Here is a 25450-nt window from a genome sequence, read left to right as displayed (position 1 = left end):
AGGAGCGAGTCCTGTACACTATGTTAAGGAGGAGGTTTAGATGTAAGGGTAGACTGGAAGATATTTAGAAATTCCAATAATTAAGGATGGCAACTTTGCTCAATAAAGGGCCAAAAGATAAAATTCAAGTCCCCACTTTGTGTTATCTAAATTGAACAGTAAAGCAGTGCCATATGTAAAGCATTCCCATATTCAATTAATACACCACTGTGTTAATGTTATATCTTCTTGCTGAGACTACTCCAGTGGAAAGCATTGGGTAAGCAGAAACTCAAATCCGTGCCCAGGATCCTCAGATTATAGATTCTTTCGTGGGGACGCTCTGTCCCATTTTTTATCTTAAAGGGCGTAATACACATATTACTGCTTATCTAACACAGACTATTTCCTGCATCACTGTACGATCACCGAAGAAGGAATTTAACTTCAGAACGGTGGATTTTAAAGGAGCAAGACATTCCTTTTTTATTCTTTTTAAATGAGTAATTTTATGAATATTTTAATGTTATCCTCATTCCACAAATTCCTTCATGTAGTTTGGGATTCTTCCCATTAATGTCTTTTTATGCAACAAATGCAACAACATATAAATGATATCTGCATTTCTGGAGCAGGACAGGGCACATCTGGATAAACGTCTCTTCAAATATGAAAAGAACCTCTCAAAATGAGCAGATGGGTTCTCTTTAAAAAAACTTGAAACTCGTCAATCTTTATTTATGACTTAAGCCAAGGTTTCTGCATTCCAACATATTTCCATATTGAGATGACAGAAATCAGCAAAGGGCATAATAAGGAATTGCACTTGGATCTATAAGGAATACAGGACTTTCACATAATTTGATCAACTGCAAAGCAACAAGATAACTTCAGATATTTTCTAGTTTAGAACCGACAGAAACTATGGGAACTGCTGAAGTTGGACATGTTGTGGGGAGAAAAAAAGCCCAAAATACAAAACGTCAAGACTAAAATGCCTGGAACAGTTCACTTCTGATCCGACACTCCTGAGTCCCTAGTTCTGAGAGTTTAGCATAAATTCATCTTAAGTTCTCTTAGAATCCATATACGCTGGGAATAATTTGTAAAGAAGGAAATCTAGGATTCGGGACCAGCCCTGCAGCTCAGAGCGACTTCAGTGTGGTGACTTCTCCGGTGGGGGCACGGGGGGTCCTGCCCGACACGGCGAGCGCAGCAAGAGCTCTCCTACTGCCCGCCCGGCAGGATTTCCAGCAGAACGGGAATTTCTGGGAATCACACCCGTTTTGTCATCAATTATTTCAAGAGGAGCGCCCGAGTTCAATAACCTCGAGGAAGGAAAGATACGTTTCTGCCAACGACAACGCTTTTACCGACCGGCCGCGCCCCGAGCCCTTCCACCCCGGAGGCGCCGGGGCCGAGCGCTGCTCCGGGAACCCCGGGGGCGCTCCGGGAACCCCCGCCTCCCCCCCGGCCCCTCCGCCCTCCCGGACCCCGAGGAGCACAAGGGACGTTTCGGAGCTGTTACCTGGGATTCCGCCCGGCCCGGCCCGTCTCGCCGCCGACCGACCCGACCCTCCTCGGTCCAGCGCCGGCCCCGCCGCCGCGCCGGTGTCTGCCGTTCTCCTCAGCCGCCAAGCACAGACGGTACAAATCCAGCTCCGGACATAGTTAATAAAAAGAAGGAGACCATTCTCCCGCCGAGTGAGGAGGGGGAGCCGCCGGAGATACTTTGCCCGCTTCGGCTCCCGGTTGGTGCGACGCGACGCGACGGGGTCCGGTCCGCACCGGGCGGTTTCGGCTCTGTCTCCTCCGCCCTGCCGCAGAGCACGGCACGGCACCGCCGCCCGTCCTGCCCGGCCCGGCGGAATCGGCTGTCGCCGGCGCGGGAGCACCCGGCCCCGCCGCTCCCCCCGGCACGCGACGGGACGGGACGGGGCCGCCTCCCCAACCGGCTCGTCACGGGGCGGGCGTTGCCAGGGCCCGGCCCCGCCGGCTGCCGAGCCGGTCGATGGCAGGCGGGTGCAGCCATCACCGAGCTATCGAGCGGGGCCGGGGGCGGGCTGAGGCGCTACAGGCTGACGGGTGGAGCGGAGCGGGGCGCCGGGAGGGCCTGGGCAGGGGGGCGAAGGCCGGGGGCGGCGGGGGCGAAGGCCGGGGCAGTTTCTCGGTCGGTTGCCCGTGGCTTCACCCCTTGTGCTGCGGCGGGCCCGGGGCCCGAGGCCGAGCGGGCGGGGAAGAGGCGGTTGCCGGGGCAGGCCGGGGTTCGGCCAGAGGCGACCGGTCGCTCGGTGGATCTCCTTGAGGAAAAAAGCAGCCACAAAGGAGGAAACCTGGTGAGGAAGCTCCTTCTCCTTTTCCCTGGAGCAGCTTCCAGCGACCCCCCCGGTCCTTTGGCTTGGAGAGGCCTGGAAGCCTCTTTTCTCTTGTGGACTATTAACCACTATTTGGCTGCGGCGGTCAAGGAGTTTCTTGAGATGCTTTTATTTAGTTCTGATGCTCTTCAGAAGATTTAGAGGAGGATTTTCTGTCTGAAGTATGTTATGCTCTAATTAGACAAATGATCAGGATGTGTAGTAAGCGGAAGCATCAAACACAAAGCTGTGCAAGATGCTCTGTTGATGGTTACACACACAACACCGCTATTTTCAGCTTGGGGGTGTGGTAGCACACCACCTACCTTGTGTTATTCTGTAACTAAAGTTAGTTGGGCTTTATCTTTTGCATCTTTCTCATAAAACCTCGGAGTTAGTCACCCTCTATTCTGAGAACAACCTGGGGTATCTGCTTTTTTGCTGTGATTCAGTGTTGGAGAGTTTAATTGGAATCCTAGGTGTGCTTGGGCTGTGCATTTTCAATTTGCATGAACATGTGCGTTAATTCCAGTTTACACCTTTTGCAGCACTGGAAGCCTGGTGGAATATTGCGATGGCAGCTCAGATGACCGATGCTCATCGGCGGTTCTTACAGGTCCTGATGTCTCATGGGATAATGGAAGGATCAGAGACCAGGAAATTACACAGGCACTGCTGTGAAATCGATAAAGGTGTGTCTCTCTTTTGGAGAAAGAGTAGGGAGATGGAAGAACCATTTTTTTTTTTTTTTTTCCCTGGGGCAGCTTACAAATAATTAGATTTCTGAAAAGCATACACCATCTAAAAAAGAGTTAAAAAACTTTAATGTTGTGAGTGGTCTCTCACTTTCTAAAAGATAAAATAACACAGCAGTGAGGAAACTAAGTTTTAATCAGGTCACAGTCATACAGAGCACTTTTTATTTTAGTAAAGATGGTTTTTTATATGTTATACATTTAAAAAAAAATCATTTTTGACACTGATAGTGCTGAGATTTCCAGAATGTTTTTCTTCACACTTACTTGGAGAGATTTCCTTTGCAATGTAATATGAAGTGTATACTGTTACCTGTCTTTAGTAAATCTCTCACATCTGACGGATTACATGGTGGGCTGGTTAGTTTTAATCTATGCTATACCAAGCTGAATTGTATGGCACAAGTAGCAAAAATTTGGTTGTGTGTGATCAAACCTGGTTGAAGTTCACGTTCAAACTCAAATAGTACAGAAATGTATCATCTACTCAATAGGAATTTTTTTCAGAGATCTGCTTACAGATCAGAGTAATGAGTTCATCTTCACTAATTGTGAGAATGTGGTGGGGAAACTGAAAGAAAGCTGTAATGAGTAATGTTTTCAGCACTAATTAATCAGTAGGTGTTAGATGTGTCAGTTGCTGGTTCTCAGAAAATAGTGAAAGAATAAAATTATTCTTTTTTTATCTTTTCCTTATTTATGGACAAAATTGCAAAGGACAAGGAATGTGTAAGAACAAAAAGTGCCATTTAAAAAGGAAACACCCAAATGCTGTTCAAATTAGTGATTTTAAACCATTACTACTGAAAGGCAGATAACTCCAGCGAATGTTATTTAAATTACACATTCTGAGATCTAATATGCACTGAATATCTCTCGAGTTACTTTCTAGTTCTCTAGTATTTATGACTTCAAAAATAAAAGCCATTATTTGCAGGGTTTAGTCAGTTCAGGGTATCTGTGTGAGTCTGTTGGGAGCTGAATCAGTCATTGCAGGGGAACCAAGCCACTCAGTTGCCAGTGGCTAGCTGGGATGATAACTTTACCACTGCTAATTGCTGTTTCTCTCTGCTAAGAGAGAAGAGACTGTAGTCACTGATGCTCACAACCTATTGTGAACTCGATCATGCTTTGCTGCCACAAGTGGAGTCCTTTCTGGGCAATGGCACTATTTCTGTATTTTCCTTAGTTAAAAGGAGTTAAACAGGCTCCATAGGTTTTCAAACTCTCCTGAGCCAAAAGAGCTTATTTCAGCACCTGCCCAAATTTCTGACTGAAAAAGTGGAAGTGTGGAAAAATAACGTAGTTTTTCACAGGTTTGCTTTTGTATTTGTGAGAACCAAGTGATTTGTAAAAGAATTTGTGGTAAATGCTAGAGATGGCCTTGGCTGGTAGCATGGCTATAGGGAGTTTATTGTGAGTTAAGAACAAAGAACCTTAAGAAAAAAACCTTTACGGCTGGATCGTGTTTTCAGCATGCAGGATCAGTGAGCTGTACTGCAGTAAGAGCTGATAGAGTTATTTGTTAGGAAGGTTTATCTAATAGAAGGATTTAGGAAAAAAAAGGCTCCATTGCAACTGCTGCCTACCGAGTACTTTATATTTTTTCTGCATAGTGACAGTTGATGTGTAACGGAAAAGTTTGTGAAATTACACATGATACAGTGTGGGAGTTTTGACTGTTCTATTACACGGTCTACCTAGGAAAGCTTTTTGTCCCATTGGGAGGCAAAAGGATGTTGAACTTGACTCACTGAATGGAACACTTCCCCCCACATTTGTTTTCTGAACAAAAGAACCAGCAATTTGACAAACCCATCCTTGTTGGGGGCAAATTAACAGTGTAAAAGTTTGCAAGATCATGGCAATAGCATTTTTATGAGGAAACTCAGCCTGACTGGACTGTTTCTAGATGAAGTTCTTGTTTTGATGTAGTTTCTTCAAATACATCTTAGTACTGCTTGGTGCAATCTCAACAATGATTTTCAAATCAAAGCTAATTTTCAGATCAAAGCTAATGTTACTAAAACTAGCTTATTTGAATTAATTCCTTTCTCCTGCAGGTTGTAAGCAGTACATAAAAAGGCTGTCTCCTCTCTATGACATTTGTTCCTTAAATATGAAAAGATAAAAAAGCAGTGTCAAACGAAGTCAAGTCATGCAGTAATCAGCCTGTGCAGCCTCTGAGCAAGGTGATCTGAAAAGTTTCCCTCCTGGTGTTTGGCACATTTTCTTGTTCGAGGTTATTTCAAAATCTTAAGCCTTTTGGCCAGGGGACACCTTATTTTTTGTGTATCACCTACATACGCTTCTTGTTAGGAGACAAGTGTTTGTGCTAAAATCTGCACCCAGCTTTGAAGGAAAAGCTCCAAATATCTATCAAAGTGCTGTGTAGGACCACTAGAAAGTGTTAAGATTAACACTTACTATCAGTTGGGCTACAAATTGCAGGCTTGTTGAGGAAGGTTATTATAATTGGTCATACTGTTTTACTGGAATCCCTTAATGCATGCTCTTTCTCTCTGCATTTTGTTATGGCTTCTCCAGTTATGAAACACGTGAAAAATTAAGTGCAAAGTTAAAGACATCTTGCAGGTCTCTAATAATAATAGATAAGGTACCCTGAAATTCTTGGCGTCATTTCTGGGGTGGCTCTGTGTTTGTCTGTGGGTGCCAGCTGGCTTTTCCTCTGTTTGTGTCATCAGGGAAATAAATGGTAGTATCTGAGTTGGCTATTGTTGGATCCCCTTACAAGACACTGTCTGTGGGAAGAGAATACGTAGAATATTATTCTGACCCTGACCCCAGGCTGAAATCAGGAAACGGTAGAAATAGGAGAGTTTGTAGTTATTTTTCCTGCTGTCTTCCAAGCCGGCTGAAGTGCTTTAATAAGTGAAGCTCTGGGCTTACACTACTCTAAATAGCACAGCTGGAAAGATGGAGCCTGTCCCCTGGAAAACACATTTCTCTCTATAATAGCATGAGGTGTTTTTTTTTTTTTTTTTTTTAATATGGATCATGGAATAAACATTGACATTTATGTACTCTCTATCTCTATCCCTTGATAGATTTCCAAGTTTACCCTTTTTTTTCTTGGATTCAGCACAACTTCATTTGATGAGTATTTAAATATAACAATAATGGGCATTTTTGTGACCAGTGTTTTATTTTCCAAAGACACGGTCATTCACAAGCCACCCTCATTCATTTGCCACACTCCTCAAGGCCAGAAGATTAACAGAAAATGCAGATCCATTTTCTTTTGCTATATTTTTATGAACCTAAGGATAATTTTGAGGGACAAAATCAGGTTGCCTTTCAAACCAATGGCTGTATTTACTAAAGGTGATGTTTATACAATTAATTATAAGATGTAACTGTATGTTAGGTTACAGTGAAGTTCGTTAGAAAAATGGCTGATACAGTCCATACATGAAAGGATGTTTAGAAAAATGGAAGAATGAGAGAAAACTGCCTTTTTTTCTGCCAATTTGGATGTACAGAAGGAGTGTATTGGTTAACCATTTACTAATGTGGATTGTATCAGGCTGGCTTTTGTCTAACTATGTTTTGTATTTTGTTTAACTGTCTTGGTAGCTGAACTTGGAAGAAAATAACTGTTGGTGTCAACTTGAGTCTACGGTCCTACCAATTTCTTAAGCATAACATATTTCGTGCTTGGCTGTTGAAAGACCCGCTAAATAAATTATATATGAGAAACAGGGTTCCATAGAATAAATAAGCATTTTTGCTTTACATGTTTTCTATGTCTTTTTTAGTATTTAGTATTGTAGGAAGAGCCCCAGCAGCTGCTCCAGTGTGTGACCCAGAGTACTCATTATACATATATCTTGTCTGCAAAGTTCAGCTAGAGCTTAGGGGAATTTTTCTTATCTGTGGTGGAATTTGCAGATAACCATCTGTTTGAGGTCTATGTTTTATGCTACCAGAGAAGTGTTTGCATTGCAAAACAACAGAATAATCCACTGTACTGTTGTTTTGATATTTTGCTTTATAATGCATCAAATATGTCAAAACTAGGAAAAGAAAACATGACTCTTGGCTCCTCAGACTAGCCATTTTTCTGTAGACAATGAAGAATATCACAAGGCACTAACAGAAAAGTGGCTGGGGAAGATCAGTGGGAGTGTAGACAGTGAGATCACACCATTCCTTAGCAGTACTTCACTATAGCATAGTAAATGCTTTTAAGTAAATACACTTCAGTTACTTCTCTTACGTGTTGCACGAGAAGTGAATGGTGAGGATGAGATGAGGTTTTCTGGTGGATGGCTATACTTTCTCCCATCTTATCTGCATCATATTGCCCATTACTAGTTCTGGAAGCCATGCTCCTGCCAGGCTCAGTAGCGTTCTTGCATCTTGTCCCAGTGCTACCTACCCTACAGGGACTCTTCTGTTTTTGCTGTGGGTTTCTATCTACTTATCTATAGAATTTAAGGTCAGAACAAATTAATCTATTTTTGTGTCCTATGTAATGAAGGCCATATTTTCTGCTAAATATTTTTTCCTGCATATCAGATGCATTGTGGGTGGATTGAATCATAAAATGTAAAGCAGCTTATCAATTACTCATTTAGCTGTTCCGGTAATGAAAAGTGACTATATCCCATGGGTCAAAATTCAATACTGCTTGTGTTAAGAAGACAGAAAAAAGATTGGGTGTGCCAGTCTCAAGTTGTACTGAACCAGCATTGCAGCAGAGCATCAGTCATCACTCGGGTAGTGAGCTAGAGGTTACACTTTAAAGCTGTGAGTCCTTACTGAAGTTCACTGCAACTTTTCAAGTGTATCAGCACTGCAGTGCAAGTGAAATCTATCTGTGCCATTTGAATAACTGAGCATTTTCCCTCCCTAAACTTCTTTGCGGGCTGTTTTTGTTCTAGATTATTGTTGCAGTCTGCTACTGGAAGCAGCAACTTCTTCCCGATGATTCTATTTTTCATGGGAAGTCTGAAACACGTATCGTAGGTGTATGTGTAGAAAGAGGTTTAATTGTGAATGGTTTTGTGTGAGTTTAAAATAATGTAAAGCAGGATACATATAAAAAAATAACAGTGAATGACGTAGTCTAGTCCATAGTTCAAATGTCATTAAGGTCTCCAAGGCAGGGATTGGCTGGTTTTATGTATTTATAATACAAGACCTTGTGGTATTACAAGGAAGTGTTCTGGCTCGTTTTTCATGTTGTTAAACAGCAGGGAAAAAAAAGGTATTGTACAACATGTTGCTGTGAAGTGTAATTAAGGATGTTTTGTTTCTAAAGAACTTTGTAAACAAGCTGTTAGATTCTGTTACCGGTGATGGTTCTGTTGCCTCAGATTTTTCTAGCTATAATAAAGTTAGATGACAGCATTTTCAAATCCTGATAGGAAGCTTCTTATTATATTAATCATCTTAGTACTAAGAGAGTAACTGAAGGAAATTGGGGAAAAAAATATCCAAACCCCACCACTTTTTTTTCATCAAAGAAATTAACTTTTCTGAATGTTTTATTCCCCTTTTATTCTTCTGTGAAATGAAAACTGAGCATCAGTGACTTAAAATCCAAAGTAATTTGTCGTGTTATTCTTCATGGTTTGTTCTAGTTTTTTGTTAATTCTCAAGTTTGCAAACTGATTATGCCAAAAGCTGTTGTGTAGTTATTAATGTTTTTAATATGGTTTGAAAATCAGCTGTAGATACCAACACCAGTCGCCAGTGGCTTGTATTACATCTGCTTAGTGTCATTAAAGTAGAAGAAAAGCACGACATCTTTGTAAAGCTACTTTGCAAACTAGAATTGTACTTAATCTTCTGTTTAATCTCCTGGTTACATGGGAGATGGAAACTGAAGTACATAGATATGATAACTGTGTGTTTAGGTTCTATATGAGTAAAGGTCCTATCTCCTTTCTTTTAAAGCATTCACTCAGCTTATTTGTAGTCTTTTGCTGTAAACATGGGAGCTCTAATTTTATAACAGTGCTCGTATATTTTTAAATTTATCATGAAGCTGTGGCATCTCAGACTAAGTAATAAAGATTCCTGTTGTTTGTCTTTAAGCAAGAAAGTTTAAAAAACTGGGTGTTGAAAAGTAATAATTAAACAAGAGTGTAAGTTTGTTTGTTGTGCTTCCTGCTGTTTACAGTTTGCACATAGACACAGTCAGAAAAGTGTCTGTTTTCTCAGAGCACCTATGCTTTATCTTCAGTGAGGGATCTGTTCAGCTCTTCTGTGGAAAATATTTATTATTAAGAGTTTCTTTAAATTTAGGAAAAAAACCAACCAAAACCCACACCCTCAGAATATTTGTGTTCCATTTATTTAATGTTTGCTCTTTCCTAGTTGCTCATCTGCTATCTGTCATTGAACTGGAATAATTTCTTCTAAAGGAAATGCTCCCAAGAAGTGTTCTAGGGTAATGCATAAAGAGCTCTTTCTAATGCTGTCACGTATCTTTATTAAGTGTTCAGAGCTGAGAATTGTTTATTGACAGAAAGAAGAATAGCTGGTTCCTGCATATACTTGTTTTTAAATGCTACGAATGACTTTGTTTTGTTCATAATTGGGTACTGGAATAGCAGTTTGCTTTAATTTTATGTGACTGAAAACAGATTACAGTAAATATATCTGCGATATAGTATTAGTTGAGATTACATTTTACGCCCTAGAGAAGGAAACAATTTATTTCTGTTACAAAAAATAATACACAGCAATTGTAACTAAGTCTTAGATTTATTTTTTTTTAAGGTACTACATTTTACAGGGGAAGTTATTGGAAAGTAAGACTTTTCAAACAGTTTAATCCAGTATTTTGGAAGTAGGGTGATCCTGGCTCCAGTATGCATCCAATATACTCATGTTACAACAAGGTCTTCTTAAATACAGTCTTTAGAAGTAGTATTGACACCTCTGAGATATTTTACCAGAAGAAAAAAGGATGAAGACATTCCTGTACATGCATAGTCGGAATACAAAGATTGTGGATACTTAATGAAGATCACATTAGTTTTCCTAATTTCTCATCAAATCTGTTTACAGTAAATAACTTGTTTTCAGTAGTGATGTATTTGAATAAACGGTTTCTATTCAATCAGTTGTTATGGCTGCCTGTACAGCTGTTTTGTAGAGGTAAGTTATAAGCTTTTGCAAATAGTAAAGGGCATTTATGATTTCTCCTGAGTCGGGAATTGTAAATTTTGCTGTGGTCTGTCCCGCATTAATTTTTTTATGGAGAGTTTATATCCCCTTTTTTCACAGAAGATCTACTTGAGCAGCCATTCATCTCACATTAAAATGTTACAGCTGCTGTACAAAAGAATATTCTTCTGTTATCTTTCATCTTACCCTGTTTTAGATCTCTCACTAAGGCTCCCTGGCTTTGATGTATGTGGTGTTTCCTGCTGACAGGTGCCAGGCAGGTGGCACGACAATTTGAAGAGTTGGCACGACAAATACTAATTTCCCTGCCCTCCCCCATTATTGGTGAAGCACCTTATACAGCCATGTCAGCCCTGTAGAGAAGCATATAACTCATGTTATACTTACTTTAATATGATACTTATTTTATTACTGTTCTTGCTGTTTCTTTCTTCTGTTCACTTAAGGAGTCTTGTATATCAGAACTGTGAACTTTCCAGGCAGGAGCATCCTGTTACTGATGTTTTTGCATTGTACTATGCCATACAGTGGGGTACGGTGGGGACCTCTGTCTGATGCCGTTACACAAGTGATTGACTCTTAGTGTAGTATTAAGTTAGTGATAACTGGTAGTATTTTTGAGACAGCAATCCTTTTTCTAAAGTTACTAGCTGTTACTTAACTCTATTTTTAAACCCTAGCCTGCTGAAGTCAAGAGGAGTTTTGGCACTGACATAATTTTGTTTTGGATGGAAACTCTTGAAGGCGTGTGCTATTTTTGTGCTTGGAAAAGCCATAGCATGTACTTCTACAGAATGACTCCAAAGTCCAACTTAATTATGTCTGTGATAGAACTTCCGCTAGTATTTAATTTGTTTGTAGAATGTGACACAGATATTACCTGTATTTCTACAAGGCTAGAATTTTAAGTTTTCTGGTATGGAATGTGATCATTTACATGCCATTAATTTGTGAGACAGAACATGAAGGAACCAGGAATCCCTTGTGTGTAAATGACAGAAAGCAAGTTTATTTTTGTATTGTGCATAATAATTTTTCCTGGTCATGTTTTATTTTCGATTCAGCTTAGTGCAAGTCACTGTAAATAATGGATTGATGTGGTGAGTTCCATACAGCAAGGCAGAACGTCTGGACTTTCTCTCTAAACTCTGACTTTCAAGGAGCTGAGCTTCTCTGAAAGCTGGTGATCATCAGCACCAGAAAATGATGAATATAACAGACCTGTTTGAATTCTGCCTCACTAAATTTTAGCTCTTCTACCTTGGGGGAAAAAAATGTCTCTGCAGATAAAACATGAAAAATATCTGCCTTGTGTTGTTTGGGTTTTTTGTACATGTGCTTTTTCTTACTTATTTTCAGTCTACTACGCGCATGATAAACTGGATGATTTCATCAGTACTATTAACAGTCATCTACAGCCTTTGTTTATGCAGATCCGGAAAGGAATGTCGGAAGATGATGGGAGAGCACATTATGCTTTAGTAAGTATGTGATGTGCTGCCATCGCGTGGTTTGGCTTCTCATGACTAGTTCCTGGGTAGCAGAGGGAGCCTCCCGTGGCTCCGACTTAAAATTAACCTTGTAATAATATGCCGGTGAAAGGTCTGCACACCTTCCATATGTAAATGGGCCAAAAACTCTAGCTGTATGTAAGGCTGCCCTAAGTGCCATCTTTGGATGTTAGAAAGATTGAGTTACCTGGGGTCCTTTTCCTACCGTACATCTGTAGTAGAACTGCTATTTAGAGAAAAGAGAGAATCTAGAACTGAAGGCTGCATGTGCCAGCAGGCTGCTTACTCTTACCAGTGCCTTGAGTGGTTTATGTGGGGCTGTTCCACTCTTACGCTGGCAGCTGCTGTGGAAGTTTCTTCTAGAACAGGGAAAGGGGATGATAAACTGCCAGCACCTCAGGTGTGTGGAAATGGAACATGGCAGCAAGGACTACAGCAGCATCTGATTTATTTAGCATAAACTTGGTTTAAGTGCTGAAGTGAGATTTCTTTTTCACAGGAGACTTTTTCTCAAGAGGAATTTTTAAGCTAGAAGACACAGCCCTCCAACTTTAGTTTTCTTTTTCTCTTACTCAAAAGTCAACCTAGCATAAAAGGGTTCCTAAGGAATGGCCTATAAAAAGTTTCCCTAGATGCTCTGAAATGTGTATGTCTGAGAGAAGGTTATATAGTAATTTCAAAAGACCATGCAGGATGTACTCTAACACTAGGTTGTACTTTCAACCTTTCTGGGTCATTTTGCCAATTAAGCGGAGCTAATAACAAACAGCAGTAGCATGTGCAATAAGAATGAATGAAATAGTAAGTAACTGTTTTTCACAGTGAAACAAAAATGTGTATTATAACATAATTACTGCTACTGTCCAGCAGAGTATCCTGGTGTAATATATTAGTTCTACTATAGAGCTAATAGTCTATATTAGTTCCCTAGGGGGGAGATGGCATTGTTGAAGAGCTTGGACTGGGCAGAGGGAGCTGTGGAGAATATGTGGCTGGAGGATCAGAGGTTGTAAAGAAAGAACTGAAGTACCATCAAGTGCCTCTTTCATGCCACTTAAAGAAATTACATTTCTGTTAATTGTGAGATGATGTATTCTTTACTCAGAGGATCTTTTGCATTTTATGGTGTGGAAATACAAAGGCACTTTGATTTCAGTTTAAGTATTTATTTTTTTTTGTAGGTGAATTTGGCGGAAACTGAAATAACTAAAATGGCATCTGACTATACAGAAAATGAATTAGAATTGTTCAGAAAAACAGTAAGTATGTCAGTTATTAGTTAGTAAATCACATTATTTGTAAATCACATTATTTGTGAAGGTACCATCTTAAAATGAAAAGAAATGGATATGAATGGAGATGTGGTTCAGGAACTAGTTGTCATCTTACTTAAGTTTATCCCAAATCGAATGGGGAGGCGGGAATGGGAATATAGGCAAGTAGTGATTCCCCGTTGAAATTCAGTTATCATTAAACTGACACCAGCAATAGGGGAGCGCTCCTTGGAATTAGCACCTGCTTTTAGTTAAACAAGCACCTTTCTTCACTTTTTTTCAGTTGTTTTTTTCAGCATTTTCAGTTGTGATTACTAGACTACTAAAGCTAGTGAAAAATTCAGCAATATACAGTAGATTTTAATGCTAATAGCATAGAAGCTGGATTTGGTGACTTGAATAGAAACATGTCTTGTTATTGCTTAGCCAATTAATTCTGTGTTTAATAAACTACTCAGAATGCTGCTTTTTAAACACGAAAACATAGACTTGAGAATTTTTTTAAGTTCCTGGTGAGATTCCAGGGCATTTAATGTCTAATTTCTTATCAACAACCCTTAATGTGAGTTGTGGTCATAGCTATTTATCTTGCGTGTTTTAGTGAGTTGTTCTTATAGTGTCTTGAACTTTGAGGACTTAATTTCTCCAGCCACTAGATTTTTAAATTTTATATTTTTTTTGCACACGTTAAGTTTCCTGTATAAACTGGAAAGAGAGGTGTATTGACTATTCTGTGACAGCTGCAGAGGTCTAATTTCCCTGCCCTCCCCCATTATTGGTGAAGCACCTTATACAGCCATGTCAGCCCTGTAGAGATGGCATTATCCTGGCACATACTACTACTGGCATAAAACCTCTGCTGCTCTGTGATGATGAGCAGCAGGAATGTTTCCAGGGAGAGATTCTCTGAAGATTGGTAATACTGCTACAGCCTTCAAGTGCCAGGTAGGTTCAGCAGCACTAATGACTCCAGGGTGGACAAACTTTGGTAGCGAGATTTTTTCTGAAAAGAACCTTGACAAAGAGCAGATAAAAAGAAACATCTGTCACCCCCGAGTGTGCTCAGGGGTCCCTGAATGCAGCTTCATTTAGGCAGCACTGTACAGTTCTATTTGTGGAAACGTTTCCTTGGCAAAGATGAAATCTGTCAAGGTAACAATGATAGTTTCAGATTTTGGCCTTTGTTTTACAGTTCTGGTTCAAGCCATATCCTGTAGTGTATCTCATGTATGGATGCTAAAAAGCTGTACATTACTATATGGTGCGTCCCTCTAATTGCATGGGTTTTTTAATAGTTGAAAATGTTTCTTTCTGTAGATGGACCTAATAATTTCATCAGAAAATGGCTTTGCCTCTTCTACGGATATTTTAAACTTGGCTGACCAACTTAAAACTAAGAAAATGAAGAAAAAGGAAGCGGAACAAGTGCTGAAAGTTTTTGTGGAGGATAGGTGGCTCTCTGAGGTAAATGCTTTATCTTTTCAAGTGTTCATGTTTTAATAGGTTCAGCTATTATTTTCTTACGGATGGGATGGTTGAAACTGGAGCTGTTCTTTAATGAATGATGGCAAAAATGTTTTTATGGGGCCTGTGCTTATTGCTGCTGCAGTGATTTTTGCAGAAAAGGTAGTACATTTACAAGGAAAAGGTCCTTGGGGAGGTTTATACAGGACAACATGGTTTCAGTTTCTTGTACCTGAGCTGGGTGGGTATGTCTGTACAGCCCTGCGTTGCGATATACAGACATCCTTTGCACACAGCATACTTAAACTTGGAACAAGAGCTGGGGAAAGCTCTTCAGAGTGATCAGTGCTGCGAGTTACATTTAGAATATCCTGAAAAGCAGTGAGGCCAAACACGTTGAAAACTCCTGTACCAGAAATGCAGGGGCCGCTGCACATTTTTAAATCTCCTTTACTTCATGAGGGAGAAACTGAGATTATTTTACCATGTGGTCACTGCAGTTGCTTCCCAAGACAAGTGAGACCTCAAGTGTCTTTTCTACTGGGTTCATTGCATTGTAGATCTCCAACTTGCTGCCACACGTTTTGTTACGTTGAAGTGATTTAGCAGATATTTTCAAAGATACCTGGAGCAGTTAAGTGCCTAGATTTTACTGAAAGCCAGTAGAGTTTCCACTAATGTGCAAATGGAAGGTCCCAAAACCATGTATCTTTGTTAAGGAGATCATACTTGTTCATCTGTACCTTCCAAGGACTAGATCTGTTAAAGGTGTGAGACCTTTATTCTGATCCTGTAAGCAAATTAATTCTGCTACTTCAAAAGTATTTCAGCTTTGCATTGTATTACTGTCAGCATGTTAGTTTCACAATGGCAGAAAAAAAGTGCATGTCAAATGCTTGCTACAGGTGGTTGGAAAAGTCAAAAAACGTAAAAGGAATTAAAAGAAATTCCTTATCTCACCACTTGTTTCCTTAGAGAAATGGAGAATATACTCTGCATACGCGCTGCATAATTGAGATGGAACAGTACATTCTCAGCAACTACCCAGATGTGGCGAGGAAGTGCAACATCTGTCACAGCCTCGCCATCCAGGTAAGATTTATTACCCCACTAGGCATCTGCTGATGTACTTATGTGGTTAGAGCTGAAGTTTCTGGTACTTTCCTTTGAGTATTAGGCAGGCAATGATAAATTCTGGTCTTGTAATCTGGTAATGCTGCCCATGTAAAGAAAACCCCCCTCCCCTTTTTTTTTCCAGTGTAGGTATTTTATCTTCTGTCTTTGGAAAAAAAAACAAACAACACACTTGGCTTGGAGCAGGATCTCCAAAGCAAACTCACCCAATAAGGAACATTATTGTGCTGTCTTGCTTTCCAAAGCCAGCAGGCTAGAGATGAACTCCTTATCCTTAAATAGGCATAACAGTGAAGTGTTAGCTGTCTTATCGTTGGACCTTACAAAAAGCAGTCTTCATGTGACACACGTTCATCTTTGGTCCTGGGACATTAGTTCAGAAATTGCTTGTGTCTTGGACTCAGAATGACCGTGCAGGCTTATATATAGCATGCTAAACCACTGTGTTTTGATTGCTGGTAAGTTACCAGTTTAGTCTTGCAAAAGTGGTTACAGCCTGAACTCCTATTTCAAAACTTCTGCATTCTCTTGCTCCTCGACCCTGCATCTTCTCGTCTTCCCAACTAATGTGCTTCTATGTTACTTTTTCCAGCCCAGTTGGTCTCCTTTATTGCACCCAGATAGCTCAGTGTTGTTTGTCTTTCAAGCTAAATTTTGCCAATACAGAGGAATGCTTATTTCCTACTTTCCAGGAAAGTAACTCCTTTTATCATTTATCAGCTTTGACTTTTGAGTATCTACCAACTGTACCATGCGAACCATTCTTTGGAATAAAGCATTGCATTTCTGCCGCCATTTGTAACAACTTTATTTTAAACTGAAGGACAGGTTAGAAAGATTTTATTTTTTTTTTTTTTATCAACACTTCTGATTTCAGAGCCAAGTATGTGAATCCTGTGGAATTGTAATGCATTTGCCTTGTGTCAGAAAGTACTTCAGAGCTCAGACTGAACCACGCTGTCCGCAGTGTAATGATTTCTGGGCTTGTGACATTCCAGGTACCAAGCACCCTATTTAAAAAAAAAAAAGGAGTGTAATAATACTAGATAATGGATTGTGATATTCAGTGGCACTGCCTGTATTATTTATCACTGTAGTTGAACATCAGTTATTTTGGATTTTAGTTGTATGTTTGTGACAGTAAACCATACACAGGCAACACTGAGCCCTGAAAGTGCAAGGATTATGCCTTATGGTCACTAGCAGATCCTATGCATGTTGTTTCTAGTAACATTCAAGATGGGGGATGAAGAGGGGCAGAAAATAGGGGACAGATGGAAGACATGACACTAAAGCTTCTGGAAATACTGTGCTTCTAAGAAGAGCACAACCTCTTCAGAATTCCTTTATTTAGCCAGGGAAATTGGACATTCCAAATGGGAATGCAGGGAACATATAAAGCATTTTAAAAATCTGGATGTTATACAGTATCCTTTTGAATTGTGTCATTGACTAACCTTCCTTTTGGTTTCTTTACAGGTACGAGTCGGACAGACTCCCAGTCACCATCAAAAACAGGGAGAACAGAGAAGAGCACCAGACGATGCTAGGAGAACTTTCAGTGATATCTTTTTCCCCACTCCTGCAGAATAGCCAGACTGTATTGTATTCTTAAGTACACTGAACAGAGCACTGTTAATAACTTTTTTCCTGAAATTTTAAGAATCTTACAATAAAACTATCATTGACCTTCCTGTTCTTTCTCACAGTTGTGACTGCACAGCTTTCTTGGAGGCTGTTTTGTGTATGTAGTTCTCCATATTCTTGGGTTAGACTCTCAGTGTTATGTTTGGGAATGACTAAAAACATCTGTGTCTCTCAATCCTGCAAGTCATTCCTGCAGGTGAACTATTAAAAGAAGCCTTTCTCAGTAACAGCGTTCCCTAGTTATGGTTTCACTTGCACAACTGAAAACAAAACCTGCTCCTGGCATCACAGGGCTTCAAGTAGGTGAAAAATCAATGCAGCACTTGTGGTCTCCTCACTAAGGCAGAATATCTGATCTAGGGCTAGAATTTGAACACTTGTTGCACTGTTGCTTGAGTTTTGTCCCTTCTTTGAGCACAGAAGAGTTCATCTGACATAAGGCCAGGTCACAAGCAGTTATGCTTAGTAAGAGAGGGAATATTCTCACAGTCAAAACAATTGGGAAGGAGCAGGACAAGACTTTTGGGGCAATGCCAGCTTATGTCTGCAAGTATTGGAAAAAATAATCATCTTAAGACTCTTTTAGGTTTTAGTATTAGTACTTCACTCTCCAGTTTTCTGTAAGGATGCTTTTTCCTTTAAGAGTGATTTGAAAAAAAGACGAGGACTAGGTATTGCAGGTGCCAGAAGGGAATGGCCGCATATCTTTCCTTGGTAGAAATGTGCGACACTGCAGAAGGCAGTGTCAGCAGTGCAGCTGATAGTTAATCAAAGTATGATTAAGCTTCAGTTTATTTAACTGCAATTACACTACGGATTAACTACAATTAATAATGTTCCTAGGCCTTAACACTAGTAACTTCTTCTGTATAGGAGATCGGTATCTTCCCTCGTGTTAGCTTTTTTTTTTTTCTTTAATGTATTGAACCTTTGGTTCAACCTTTGGGTTCCCTCACTGTTTATATAACTCTACTTTTTACTGTTATTAAATCCAAGTAAAAGATAACACTAACCTGATGATCCAAATATAGTTTGAAGCAGAGTCCTGGCAGTGCCCATATATAGAGCTGTTTCAGATGTACAAACGCATACAAGATGGTGATCTAACACAGTCTTTAAGAGGCACTTGCATTAGAAACATCCACAAAAATAAAGTGGCTGTAGCGTCTTCTTTCCATTTACCCATCCAGATTATTTCACCATGCTGAAGGAAGAGGATATTGGTTTTGGGGACTTTTTTTTAATCCACCTCTAACCTCCGGATTAAAAAGAATTCTCTTGTGAGAAGATGCCAGATGCTACTTTTTCTGATTTTTAATTCCTATTGCGATGCTAACAGACTTTATGCATGTTTCAGATCTATGACCACCAGAAACTGACAGAGAAGCTGATGTCAAGTGATCGTACATAGTGCCAATATTTAACTGGAATAAACAGAACCTGTCCAGGCATCAGAATACAGGACTGAAATGCAGCCTTTCTGAAATTGGGAAACTTAAGTAAGTCAGGATCTTCCACATCAACCTATAAAAAAACCAAAACAATCATCAGTGGAATGTCTTTACTCAAATGTGATTTGCTAAAGTAACATTATTGATATTAAAATTTCAGGCAACTATTTACCTGACTAGTGTTGTGAAGAATATGGCCTTCATGTGGGTACAGGTTTTCTGAATCTTGTGGTGAATATAGACGGATATACTTTCTTCCAAATACCTGCATGTATTACAATACATGTTTTCCAACTGTCATTAACCTGCACTTTACTGGGAGCTGTGGGCCATAGCTGGCCATTTAAAGTAAAATATACTGGATTACAAGAAACATCATTATCTGTTAGTAATAAACAGACACTGCTATAATAAAAAGTTAAATCCGACTATTGGAATTCAAGTACATGTTCCGTTGAAGCAGATAAGAATTTGAAATATGAGGAAATGCTTTTAACCAAATTACTTTAAATTCAAAGTTTAAGGCACCCAATTTATACAATGTTATTTGTGCTCTACGTAGCTAGAAAGTAATTAGAAGACAAACTGAGAATAAGGAGGTTGAGTCTTCAGTGCAGTTCATGCCAGCAGGCAGAGGTGCCTGCAGAGTGACTCCCAAGCTTCCATATACTCCTTTAGCTTATTTTTTGTCATTGTTAAATCAGTTATTTCATCTGAGTGCTTAATTGGAAGGCTAGAGTTCGTAAGGCAAGTGGACTGACTGACCTGAACATTACACTGAACTGCAAGTCACCAGTGCCTAGAGTGAAGTGGCAGAATAACCAAGAGTCAAAGCTGATTCCTGCACTGACACCAGTAGAATGTCCACAGAAGGCACAGGATGAATATTCATGCTGCTGGTTCCAAGGTTCCAAGATTCAAGTATTTCATAATTCAGCCCTTTTTTCTAGCTAAAGCATTAATGGCATGTGTAGAGTAAGTAGAGTACAGACCTGGGCTAAAAAATTTTGCTGAGGATCCTGATGAAGAGGTGAGATAGTGCCTTCTGGACCAAACCAAGCGTTAATGGTGATCTCATCTTCTTCTCCTTCCCCCAGGCAGCAGTAGTCCGGGATACTGATATCTTCTCTCAATTCTGGAATCTACTCCCATAACGAAAGAAACATAAAAAAGGGTGTGTACTGACTTGCCAAAGGTATGCAATTCATACAACAGAGGAACAAGGCTTGACACAAAGAAAACAAATGACCCGCTTGTCCAGCAAAGACAGGAGAGAAGTAGCTGAACTGCTGGGAATCTGCAGGAAACATCCTCACACTTTCTGTCCTAGCAAGCAGATTCTGTTGGAAGGAGAGGCAGGAGAAAGAATGGGGTTTCTCCTTCTTCAGGGACCCTTCACTTTCCCAGATACCAGAGAAACCCACAATAAGAAGTAGATTTGCTGTTCATGGAAAAGGAGCAGCTGCTCTTTTATACACTGTGTGCTTCGTGAGATTCCTTTTATGTCTCCCACCAACCTAATCTCAGGTTAACTGGAATGACGTTTCAGAATATGGTGAACATATCACTGCTGAAGACTGTTTTCTGTCCAAATCTCTTCCCTGATTTATGCATTCTTTGGGGACATGTTGCTTTCCAGGTGATATCCTTGTAAGTGTATGCTACATTGTACTGAAACAGCACTAAGATTGAATGTCTTCAGTCCCAAAAAGGTTTTGTTTTCTTGCCTTTCAGCCAAATGGAACAAATCCCTCCCTCCGTTCCTTCAAATTGTGGGAAGAGAAACTTAAGAAATACTCCGAATTCTCTGTATGCCCTTCCATCCAGTAGATGACATCCTCAGAGATGACTTGTGCTACAAAGGGAACACTTGACTGCAGAAAGATAAAAAACATTCACTCAATTTTACCTGATCAAAAAGCTGGTGCTGGGCAAGGTATCCTACACTGTTCTGAAATTACAGCAGAGAGAAAAAAATGCATAGTGACATATAGGGTAAGACTTCTCAGTCAGTTTTATTTTACTTATAGGTAACATCCATGTCCAATGTCCCATTTCAAAGTACTAGAGCTGTTTCAACAGTTGACTAGTATAAAGGGTCTTCTGAAATAGTAACTTACAGTTACACTGAAATTGTAAGAGTATAGATATATCCCCAAAATCAACAAATTACCTAGCTCAAGTTACTGGAAGAAGCCTAGCTATAATCCTATGGGATCTCGACAGTTCTGTTGTCAATCCTGTGACAATGCTTTGCATCTTTATAACCAGACCCTGCTGGTGAACAGGCTAGTTCACCTTCACTCCCTCTAAGTATCTCGATACTCTGTTCCAGGCTGCACCATAGACCAATTTGCAATGGCACATGGTCCTTCCTGCGCCAGAAGATTAGGAAACAGAGATGAGGGCTTCAGATCCTCAGCTTTGAAAGCAAAAGGACATTCAACTGCTAATCAACTTTTAATTTTTTTTCCTGGTAGCATGTGAATTTGGATCTTGATCCTAGATCTCACTAAGCAGTTTAATTACAAAAAAGGAACAAAACTGCTGGCTGAGGATCCCTTATCCTTAGACTCCACCATTCGGGCTTTTGCTGCAGAAGATATCTATTAATCAAATTCCAGCTGCTGTACATTTGATTATAAACAAAAATCAAACCTAGCTATTTTTGCAATAACTATTTGTAGCTTCAGATCTTCAAAATGTCAAACCTTTTAATTAGTTTTGCTTACAGCATACCCCCTCCCTTGACATCACCTCTGAACATGTTTGTTCTAAGCAGAAATTCTGTACCAGTAACACACTGCTGTATTTGGAGATGAAACAAAACAAGAGTAACAGACCCCATTCACGATATACTGGTTGATGAAGTCACCGACAGTCATAAGCTTCTGAGACCATTCCTCATCTGTGTATCGGGTACCCAATTCCACGGGGACTGTGCGGCACCCTGCGACTTGACAAAAATAGTCCACACTGTAATAAAGGAAGTTCCATTACCCTTTTATACTGCTCTTCTTACTAATGTTCAATGTAAGACAATGAAAATCAATCTTTTAAAGTAATAAAACTCTACTACCATGAGTTTCTTCTCTCTCAAACCAGCCAACCAAAGACAAATGGCAGCAGAAAAGGATGCAAGCAGCAAGGAAACAAGCAGTCAAGTTCATGTGTACATTATACCACAATTGTTGGTTCTGTTTTAGTTTAAAACCGTGTTTACCTCAGTAAACTATTGTTTCCTTACAAACTAAGGAGATTTAAGTTGTTAGTCTCTCTTGATGAGCTAATCTTTTTGCTGCCTCCTGCCACGTTTGCTAAATAAAATGAGGTATCTTTTTATCATTAATGCCACATCAACTCTCTGTCAGTGCTAAATTCTGTATACAGGTGCCAGTAATATCCATGAACATATCCTGAACACATGTGTGTTCGGTTAATGTCAGTTTTACCCTTGGCTGTGGAACAAAAGCAATCGCTTGAACTAAGTGTAAGTGCTTTTTTCCCCCTTTTCTAAGGAATCATGAGCTTTTATCTCACAGATGCTCAATTCTCAGTACTGGAACTTTTGGCTCCGTTGCTTACGTTACACAGGGAGCACAATGTTATTACTCACTCCTGAATGGCAGTGTCTGAAACTCAACGCTCAGACACGACACTGAACAAACATCAGTGCTTGTACCTGTGACTGAAAAAGCCAATTGTGCTTACCCGCACATCTCTGAAATTCACTTTCCATTGCACTAATTATCACCAAGTTCTGAGATGCAAAAATCACTGATCTGTGTCTGACACAGACACACTTGAGACGTCAGCAACTCACCAGCGTGCTCCCGGCACAGCCCCAGGAGGCTGGACCAAGGGCCAGCACCATCCCGACCAGCACCATCTCTCCCTGGCACACCTGAGCACTTACCGGGCAATGCTCTGGATGGTTTGATGCTCTTCCCTCATCTACGGAGCAAAGACAACATCGCAGCAAGAAGGCGCTACCAAGTCATTCCCAATGGCACCTGTCTTCTGTGATGGTCTCTACTGAGCATCAAGATACCTCACACAGAAGATGATCCTCGCCCTTACTAGGACAGGGAAGAAACTCTTATTTCTCACCTCCACTTCTTCATACACGGCCAGTGGTCAATAATCCCCTCTAAGACCACAGGCTTCTGCGGAATTAGATAATTGTCTCTGAAATGCTCCAGCGAAGGGCAGTGCAGGTGTGGAAGCGCATCTTCTGGCTGCACAACGGGGACTGGAAGGGGCTCAATCCGGATCCGCTGGAACAGAGACAGCCGTTCTCCTTCCACAACCGCCGACAAAGGCCTCCACGGCCGTCCCCCCCACCCCGGCCCGGGCACTCCCGGAGGGGAAAGGAGGGACGACGGGGAACGCCAGTCCCGGGACGGAGGGGGAACAGAGGGCGGGGGGAGCCCGAGGGAGGGGAGAGGAGGTGGGGAAGGCGAGTGGGAGCCGGGCGGGGGGCGCGGCGGGCCCAGGTCACCTCAGGGCCGGGGACGGGCGGTACCTTGGCGCTCCGCGGGGCGGCGTCCGGCCGCTCCCCGCGGGGCAGGCGGGCCTGCAAGACGCGGACGAGGCGGGCGAGGACGTTGTCCAGGACGGAGGCGCCCATCAGCAGCCCCATGTCGCAGAGGCGGACGGCGGGGGCCAGCGGGCGACCGGCGGCCACCTCGGCCAGCGCCCCGAAGAGGCAGGCGTAGGCGTAGACCTGCCGCCAGGCCTTGCCGACCTCCCGCCAGGGCCCCGCGTTCAGCCTCTCCCAGGAGTAGTCGCGCAGGATGTCGCCCAGGCGCCCCAGCGCCGCCGCCTCCGCCTCGCAGGGCCGGCCCGCCGCGCCGTAGAGCAGCCGGCGGGCCCGCCGCAGCAGCGGTAGGACGCAGTCGTCCACCTCGCCGCTCAGCGACAAGCTCAACCCCTCCTCGGAGCCGGGCAGCAGCGCCCGCACCTCGGCCCACAGCGCCTCACCCGCCGCCGGGCCCTCCGCCATGGCAGCGCGGCTGCCGGGCCTGGGCGGGCCGGGGGGCGGGCCCGGGAGGGCCGGGGGCAGGCCCCGGCGGGGCGGTTCTCCCTGTCCCGGTGCGGGGCCGGTGTGCGGGACCTGCACTCGCCCTCCCGTTCTTTCCTGTGTGTGTGGCTTTATGCGGCTACGAGTCTTCGTGCAGCCGCGTAACGAACCGGGATGGAGACCTCTTCTGGAGTACAAAATAGTCGTTTTCTCAGGTTAGTTTTAGCCCAGGGCCGCCTCATCGCCTGGTTCCTCACGGAACGGTGTATGATTTTACAGAGGAACAGAAGGGGGCGAGAGGGGGTTAGGCGGGCGAGGGAAGCGGAGCCGTGGCTCTCGGTGGCATGGCTGGCTTTTTGCTGAGGTAAAAGTCCTGTGAAACTGTAGCCCAGGTCTCCATAAGCAGTGTAACATCACAGAATCACAGCATGGTTAGAGTTGGAAGGGACCTCAAAGATCATCCAGTTCCAACCCCCTAAACGGGCAGGGACACCTCCCACCAGACCAGGTTGTTCAAAGCCCCATCCAGCCTGGCCTTGAACACCTACAGGGATGGGGCATCCACAGCTTCTCTGGGCAGCCTGTTCCAGTGTCTCGCCACCCTCACAGCAAAGAATTTCTCCCTAATATCTAACCTAAATCCACGCTCTTTCAGTTTTTAACCATTACTCCTCATCCTATCACTGCACTCGTTAGCGCTGTTTGGGCCCTTGACCAGCGAGTCTACTGGCAATTAGTATTTGTATGATTGACAGTGCTGTTTGCATTGAAGGGGAATGTATAGATTCCAATGTAGTTTTCTTTATACTGTCGCCTACATGTTAACTGTACAGTGATGGTGTGAGGAAGGTAGCTGTTTCACTTCAGAAATCTCTCTGGTCCAGAAGTGGGACAGCTATGAACGAGTAGATGACTCCTGGAAGACAGAGAGATACTCTAATCAATGTTGATCTTAACTATTAGAAATAAAGCCTACCTGCAACCTTGCACGCTGATCTGAGTAACCTGAGAGGAGCCTAGAAGCATCAGGGATGAAGGCTGCTGTGAGGCAGTGTCCTTGGTGGTTTATGCTGCTTGCTTTTAATCTGTGCTTAATACTTGCTTCCTGTGTGGAATACACACCTCAGTCTTCTAACACACTTTCTGTCGCATCTTTCATTGCTTTGATAATGTGCCCTGAATGTGTTCCCAGTACTTAATACCTGACTGCAAAGAAAGTATTATTTTACTTAAAATTCAGCAACTCTGAGGAATGTCTTAACATCATGAACCAAAATCTAAAGAAACATAACAAGAAATGAGGAATTTGTAACTCATAAAAAATTTAAAAGTGTTGCTTGCCTGGGGTTGAAATATTCAGACTTGATGCAAATCTTACATTTACAGAAAAAGTTAAAATCATCACCTTTCCTGATGAGAGAACACTCTTTCCTTATCCCATGCTCAGTCACTAGTGCTTTAAAAAAAAAAAAAAGAGTTGATTTGAGTCCTCCTGTCGCTGCTGCTGCTTGTGAGTCTCCTCAGCCCCATTCCCCAGCTGTCTTGTTTGAACGACTTCCTCTTCTTCTGTCACACTTGAGACTTCCTGCATTGGCTTATCATGCTGGCCTGTCTACTCTCTGTCTTCTAACTGCCTTTCTCTTGGCACCTCAAATTTGTCCTGTGACTGTGTGATTTTAGCACCTTCATTTAGA

At 41.9% G+C, this 25450-nt stretch overlaps 2 protein-coding genes across 2 annotated transcripts; one reads left to right on the top strand and one right to left on the bottom strand.

Moving 5' to 3' along the window:
• Positions 1-2113: 2113 nt before the first annotated feature.
• Positions 2114-19159, top strand: NSMCE1 (NSE1 homolog, SMC5-SMC6 complex component). The gene is made up of 8 exons (XM_074158408.1): positions 2114-2315; positions 2882-3025; positions 11612-11733; positions 12945-13022; positions 14355-14501; positions 15477-15593; positions 16513-16633; positions 17115-19159. Exons 2-8 carry the CDS (start codon positions 2908-2910, stop codon positions 17183-17185), a joined length of 774 nt encoding a protein of 257 aa, XP_074014509.1. The 5' UTR covers positions 2114-2315; positions 2882-2907; the 3' UTR covers positions 17186-19159.
• Positions 16934-23738, bottom strand: KDM8 (lysine demethylase 8). Its single transcript, XM_074158407.1, has 7 exons — positions 23259-23738; positions 22844-23010; positions 21577-21709; positions 20643-20684; positions 19726-19875; positions 18906-18998; positions 16934-18806 (listed from the first exon to the last, which is right to left on the bottom strand). Exons 1-7 carry the CDS (start codon positions 23736-23738, stop codon positions 18642-18644), a joined length of 1230 nt encoding a protein of 409 aa, XP_074014508.1. The 3' UTR covers positions 16934-18641.
• Positions 23739-25450: the final 1712 nt, after the last annotated feature.

The sequence above is a fragment of the Numenius arquata genome, chromosome 14 (assembly GCF_964106895.1).
Source record: "Numenius arquata chromosome 14, bNumArq3.hap1.1, whole genome shotgun sequence".
In the NCBI taxonomy this organism is placed as follows: Eukaryota; Metazoa; Chordata; class Aves; order Charadriiformes; family Scolopacidae; genus Numenius; species Numenius arquata.
The sequence above is the reverse complement of the archived record's forward strand: the minus strand, read 5'-3'. Positions and strand labels throughout refer to the sequence as shown.

Coding starts and splice junctions, on each gene's coding strand:
- NSMCE1 (XM_074158408.1), top strand. CDS start 2,908: ATGGCAGCTCAGATGACCGATGCTCATCGGCGGTTCTTACAGGTCCTG. Junction 11,734..12,944: donor GGAGAGCACATTATGCTTTA/GTAAGTATGTGA, acceptor TTTTTTTTGTAG/GTGAATTTGGCGGAAACTGA. Junction 16,634..17,114: donor CTGGGCTTGTGACATTCCAG/GTACCAAGCACC, acceptor GTTTCTTTACAG/GTACGAGTCGGACAGACTCC.
- KDM8 (XM_074158407.1), bottom strand. CDS start 23,738: ATGGCGGAGGGCCCGGCGGCGGGTGAGGCGCTGTGGGCCGAGGTGCGG. Junction 23,011..23,258: donor CCGCCCCGCGGAGCGCCAAG/GTACCGCCCGTC, acceptor TCTCTGTTCCAG/CGGATCCGGATTGAGCCCCT. Junction 21,710..22,843: donor CCGTGTATGAAGAAGTGGAG/GTGAGAAATAAG, acceptor CCTTTATTACAG/TGTGGACTATTTTTGTCAAG.